Raw genomic sequence first — 6,584 nt, 5'->3', positions numbered from 1 at the left:
GACAGTTAATTTTAAAGTTGTAAAATTTCTTACAAGGCGAATTCGTATGAGGTGGTGTTACCGGAACTGCTGATTTCAAGGCGAACTTTTACTGTTTGTCAAAATAATGTGTTCGTTTTAATTTTGTTTTGTACGGTTTGTTAGTGTAGTTTTTGTTTTTGGGCTGTCGCTACCACCTCGTATAAATTCGCCTTGATTTCTTGATTACCTTGTTTATATGTGGAAAATGCGAGGTATTCCAAAATATCGGCCCGCGTAAAGGTTTGAGTTTGATTCTGAGGTTCCTCTTGGAGTCGAGTCATTGCCTCACTCATCCAGAGTACGGTGTGATAGTAGTCATGATTGACGTACGATTGGCGTCCCAACTCAAAGCAGTCATCTGAAGACATTGCCGTGCTGGAAAACAGAAAAAGAAATGTCATGTAACTAGAGTCTCCTAACGTAAACAAAGGGATTTTCATAGTCTGGGGAAATTAGAAGAACTTGTGTAGAATAAATATTATCAATTGCAAGGAACTTCAATGGGAATAATTCAGATCTATTGCGCAAATCACAAATGAGCAGATGAAACTTTGCGATCACCGATTACTTTGAAATTTTCTGCTTCAACTTCCTACTTACACATGTCTCTTTCATGATAATTATCGTTACCTGTATTGTATGCCATTAAGCATGCCACGCGCCACACTCGATGTGTCCAGTTTGTAGGTGTCCTGCAGCCGCATCAACGCTACTGCAGCTCCATTCAAATCTTCATCAGATGGGAATTTCAGTATGTGGCGGTAATTCGTGATGTTATTCAGAAATTCTAGAACAGGAAAAGGGGGTTACGAAAAACGGAAAGAGATTATGTAATCAAAGCATGACAAAACCTACCGACGCCTACATCGTGCGCCATTAAATTCTCCACTTGTCGCCAGTCGGTGGTCAGTCGTTTTGTCAGCAGGTAAGCGTTTATTGGATTTGAGACGTAGGCGGACATATCCGCGGCTGCGTCCTCGTGTTCTCTTTGGTATTCACCCAGCTTACTGCAAAGAAAGAAAGAAATACATACGTATCTATATTCATATATGTAAACACGGAGAAGACACATACATAACAACAAAAAGCATATGCACATATATCAAAAATTTAGACTTAGCGTCATAAACAGATGCAATTTGAAATTGAAAAAAAAAAATTGCGAAAAGTTTAATATGTTATTTTTGCAATCAGCCAAACTTACAAGGCTGCAAGAAAATAAGAATGTAGTAGAATAAGGCCCAGCTAGGTATTGCAAAAAAATAACATAAAATAATCGATGATTAATCACAAGCCAAAAAAAAAAATCAATTGCACTTAATTGCAATTATTGAGAAATAATCGATCAATCGAATTCTTAAGGGCACTGTTCTACAGTGAGTATTCACAAAAAAAAAATGAGTATCCATAAAAAATTCGAATTCTTGTTAATTAGTCTTAAATAAAATAAAGCGAGTATTAACCAAGTTTGCACAAAAAAAAATTATTGATCAGCGTTTCGTTGTCAAGCGGTTTCGTTGCTCCGTGGCTGTACCTCAAGCTTTTGAAATGACAGTATTTTTTCGAAAGTCTGTAAAGTTTTAGGTGAACAGTTTTTATTTCCTCTCAAGCGTCGATGATATTCGGCTTTAGTTCTTGGATTTGACAATTTAAATAACAACTCATTTCTTCTTGTGGGTGACCCATGGGTGATCATGATCTTTTCGCCTTCGTTTGTGTACAAGAGATTTATGAAGGGCCCAGAGATCGAGCTCATTCCCATTCTACTGATTGTAGTGATAGCTGCGCACATTATTTCATTTCGCAAGAGCTTCATTACTGAGGCCAATGCTAACGGATCTTTGAAATTAGTTTTTTTGAACCTCGGGTCGAGTAAAGTTGATGCAGCTAGCAAAAAAGAATGTTCGATGGATGGATTTTAGATAACTAGAGAATTCGTATTTCTTGAAAATGTTTTTACGATTATTTTACAATTCATCGATTAATTTAATCAAATGATTGATTAATCGCTGCCATCCCTAGGCCCAGCTAACAAGGAAAGTATGTATTTATGTACATACATCACAAGGGGCGTGATCCCCTTCTTCTCTGGTACTTGTAGCTAATGAATTGCTTAAGAAATTTGAAAGATAGACTGCAAAAGTAGTTTCGTACGCAGAAGACATGGCGGTGTTGGGGACAGAGAATTAAGCTGGATACTATTAGCAACGTGATTAATAATTCTGTAAAGGTGATACAACACAGGACTATTCAATCGAGCTTTGCGGTAAATGAGCATAAAACAGACCCATGTGCATTGCTGAAGGAAATATGAATGTATGCATACGGCCCATGCATGGAATCTCCCGAAATTTTTTAGCCCAGAACTGACTAAAAAGATGCACGGAATAGTGATCTTATACAGTAAAATGCAAAGACGCTTTAGAGTACTAAGTTTAGATCCATGAAAATATTTCTAGCTATTACTATGGAAATCTCATTGCTAGCTCTGATGCAATAGCACAAGGGGCAAAAACGTTTGGCGTTCATATTTTGGCTACGTGGTTGGTCGAGCGCCCCTCCAGTTTGTGGTGTGCGTCGTGATAAATTTCGTAACACAAGTGGAGAGGGCTAAACTTTTACGTCGTTACCGAGCGCCCGATGGTTTTCGGAAAACCGTGGACGACCTGTGTTAGAAAGTTTTTTTTTTTATATTTGAGTTGATGCTTGGACAAGGGATCGATTATAGGTCCTGCAGGGTGGTAGTATGCATCTAACCACAAGGCTTCAGTGGCCAATATTACTCTGGCGGGGCTCTGGCGGGGTAGACGGCATCGAGGAAACCGCTATTTCTTAAGCTTACTTACATATAAATATGATACGTACTACATGTAATTTAGAGAGAGGATCCTAGACTAAAGCCGAAATTGAGTGAACGGTGATTTTTTCAAATAAATAACAGCTTAATACAAATTTTAGGAAAATACAACATATTTCCATAAAAATTTTGAACTTTTTAATCTAAATTCTTGGATATGCAGTTACATGCCTAACGAAAGTTTAGTAAAATGAGTGCAAGTTTTAAACAGCGTTATTTTATATAAGAAGTTTAATTTATAAAAACTGCCATTGATTTTTTTGTTAATTTATGTACATCAAAAAGATGTACTTCTGACCTAAGTCCAGAGAGTGGGGGTTGAAATGGAATTTCAAGTACACAAAATGGACCCAAAATTTCCGTCTTAAGGCCTTTCACGTAATGAAATTTTTATGTCGACTTTGTCTGTTGGCCGACACTATATGGGTTAAAATCACAAAAGCGTTTAAAAACTCTGCCAATTTGTCCTTATTCTGTGAATACAAGTGAATAAATTGCAGAGAAATCCGAAAAATATAACGACCGAATTGAAACCAAAGATCTGGAAATTATTCGTGACTAAAATTCATTTGACTTCAAAAACCTTTATTCGCATTGTATTATATTGACAAACAATAAAAGTATCTTACATATGTACATTTGTATATTTAAATGCAGCGGAACCCATAACTTTATTACTAAATTCAGGTCTTCTAAGATTGAACAAAAGCTGCGATAAGTATACCTTATGAATAGCTAAATTGTGCACTTATACATAAGCTATCAAATAGTTTTCAACAGAAACGTGAACCGGATGAAAAATTTACTTCGAGCCGATTATTTCCTTTGAATTGGTTCGTTGAAAAGATTTTTGTTTTTTTTTGGTTTTTGAACCGGGGTTTTGGTTCGGTTTAACAGTTCGGGAATTACAAAAAAAATGATGTATATTTGTGTTAATTTATTCAGTAAAAATCCAAAAAGAAATACATACAGTGGTCGAAAAAATTATAGCCGCGAACATTTTGACAAGTTTTAACATATTTTGTTATTTAGTTTGGTTATTTTTTTTTTTAAATGTAGTTCATTCTGAAAACAAAGCGTGTAGCTGCAAGTTTCCAATTTTGTGCAAAAATAAAAAAAAAACCAAGACACTTTCGTAAAAATTTCGAGCCTATTAATTAGATTTCATAGACAGATTTTATTAGTAGTAGTATGAAAGACAAGTTTCAAATGACCTAAAATTAGCTTTGATTTTTTAAATTTTTTTTAGAAATCTAATTAAAAAGCTCGCAATTTTTACGAAAGTTTGCTTAATTTTTTTATTTACACGCTTTTTGCTAAAGAATTAACTATATTTTTATATACAAAAAAAAAAAAAAAAAATATATGTTAAAACTTTTCAAAATGTGGTGAGGTTATAATTTTTTCGACCATTATATAGATGTATAAAACCGGTCAGAATTTGTATCATCTGTTATACGTGGAAAAAAGTCAGATGGTAAATAAATATGGTGTTACCACATTTAAAGGAAAATAAATAAGAAAGTGGAGGGAAAATTGTCCGAAACGGACATTAATTATTTTTAAAAAATGGTTCGATTTTCGGTTTGGATTAAGCATTTGTGATAAATACCGGTTCGTTTAAGGGTTAAGTTAATTATTACAAAAAAGCGGTAATCCGGTTTGGCTCGAAACCGGTTAACATCCCTGGTTTTTTAACTGACTTCAAAATAATAGAAGGTTGCCAACTCGTCGGAATATTTTTCATTTTTTATATGTTACCGAATAACTTTTATAGTATATGAGCACTGAAGTCGGCCGTGTTTTTTGCATACTTATTAATTGTAATATGTATTATTAACTTATTTATGTGACATCAACAATTGATATGTACATAGTTCATACCAGGGACGTGTGGTTAATCAGTTTTCTGATAAACAAAATTACTTCGATTCCGATTAATCAAAACGTATTTAATCGAGAAATTAGTTACTTTGTTTTATTTTGACTAATTAACTAATCAGGCTTCGATTAATCAACATATTAGCTTTTTAGATTAATCGAACATTCTTAGTACATACTAACAAACATACACAAATAATAGGGACACGGTATTCTACTAGTTTTGGCTATTCTTCTTTTGATTGTTTAATGTTTATTATTTTATAAAAATACAGTTCATTACCTAACAAACACCATATAAATCCAAACTTCAAAACAAAAGAAAATTAGATAAACAAAATTTTACACCAACAACAAACTTTAAATCTAGGTGTGCAGTTGTATCGCCCATTTAATTCCAGCTTAAGATAGTGCAGGTTCAAAGTGAGTAAGAAATCGCGTTAATATTTGATGATTTTTTTCCGCAAAAAAATTTGCACTATATGGTTTTTGTTAGATAGTGAGCTGTATTTTTTATAAAAAAGATAATAAAAATTAAAAAAGAAAACAAACGAAAAATAGCCAAAACTGGTAAAAATTTCGTGTCCCTATTATTTTTAACAAGACTGTATTTGCACCTGAAAATTTCAAACTTCTTATTTAGAATTTTGGGTTAAAGTACAAATTTCAAGACGCTAGAAAATCGCGGAGATTTTTAATAATTTTTTTTTTTAATGATGATGCTAGGCTTTTTCACCGATACAAACGAAATTGTCGAGCATATTTTATATAGTTCTTCTGAATAAAAAGTTGAAAATTTTCGGATGCTTGTTGTATTTTCATAATTTTTGTACGGAGTTTGAAATGTGGCGCTGGTTATCTAAAGTGCTAAACTAGAAAATATAAACATTAAATAAACAAAAGAAAAATATACAAAACTAGTCGAAATGTCACTTGTCAGGTAACAATAAGTATATGAATACTAAGGGTACCTTTGTTTATAACTAATTACAACCATGTAACAGTAGAACCATACATATACAAAATTATGTAGCTAAATACACATAGGTATTTACATATGTATGTCCTTTTAATCTCTAAATACTGGATTGTGTGTGTGCCTCTTTTTCTATTTCGAAATTTTTTTATTTACAGTCTTTTTTCGAACAGTGTAAAGTGATATTCACTTGTCCTACTTATTTTTTGGTATTTTAGCCGTGAATATTATTTTCGAATTACATTTAAGAATCCAATACTCGCACTAGTATAAGTAGCTAAATTTTATAAGTAAACTATGAATATTACGTACATATAACTTACAGCTAAATAAATAATACATTAGATCGCCCCGGTGCTGAACTACAGAAAAATGTTCATATGGCCCACCTAGTTTCAAAGATTAATTTGAGAGAATTTTAGCATCTTTGAAATTTTGTTCTGGAAACTGCCGAATCCATTTTTCCCCTTTTCGTTTTTTATTCGTGACCAAATTTCATGGTCATTGAAAAAGTGTTTAGGTCTTAAATTTAGGATCATGAAAAAAAAATCATCCATAAAAGTTTTTAATTTTATTCTAACCAAAATTGAATTTAGACGGTTAAAAATTGATATAGTTGAGTTTACTGGTTGAAAGAGGTAATTAAGGTCAATGGCATAATAAAGCTAAATTTGCATAAGTGGCTCTTAAAAATGTCTTTTAGCCGATACACAACTTTTTAATATCGCGTTAAAAATAAACAAAGTTATGAACAAAAGTCGCTTTCATCTATTTCGGGAAATTTTTATGACGCTGGAATCCTCTTCAAGGAAGCTTTCAAACAACGGTGAGCATTTACAAACATTTTTT

At 32.9% G+C, this 6,584-nt stretch overlaps 1 protein-coding gene across 2 annotated transcripts in view; it reads right to left on the bottom strand.

The window, feature by feature from the left end:
- Positions 1 to 6,584, bottom strand: part of LOC118736797 (prolyl 4-hydroxylase subunit alpha-1) — a 108,960-nt gene that overhangs the window by 4,505 nt on the left and 97,871 nt on the right. Inside the window, exons 1-3 of one of the 2 annotated variants that reach the window (XM_036466833.1) lie at positions 877 to 1,053; positions 652 to 808; positions 209 to 396 (exon numbers count right to left, since the gene is read on the bottom strand). The exons of the other annotated variant lie outside the window; for it this stretch is intronic. Coding sequence (XP_036322726.1) covers positions 209 to 396; positions 652 to 808; positions 877 to 982 — 451 coding nt within the window. The 5' untranslated portion in view covers positions 983 to 1,053. Of the gene's footprint in view, positions 1 to 208; positions 397 to 651; positions 809 to 876; positions 1,054 to 6,584 lie in introns of those variants that run through there. 2 annotated transcript variants of the gene reach the window in all.

Source organism: Rhagoletis pomonella, unplaced genomic scaffold, assembly GCF_013731165.1.
Source record: "Rhagoletis pomonella isolate Grant_MI unplaced genomic scaffold, Rhpom_1.0 Rhpom_scaffold_00004, whole genome shotgun sequence".
In the NCBI taxonomy this organism is placed as follows: Eukaryota; Metazoa; Arthropoda; class Insecta; order Diptera; family Tephritidae; genus Rhagoletis; species Rhagoletis pomonella.
This window is presented reverse-complemented; position numbering and strand designations above follow the sequence as displayed.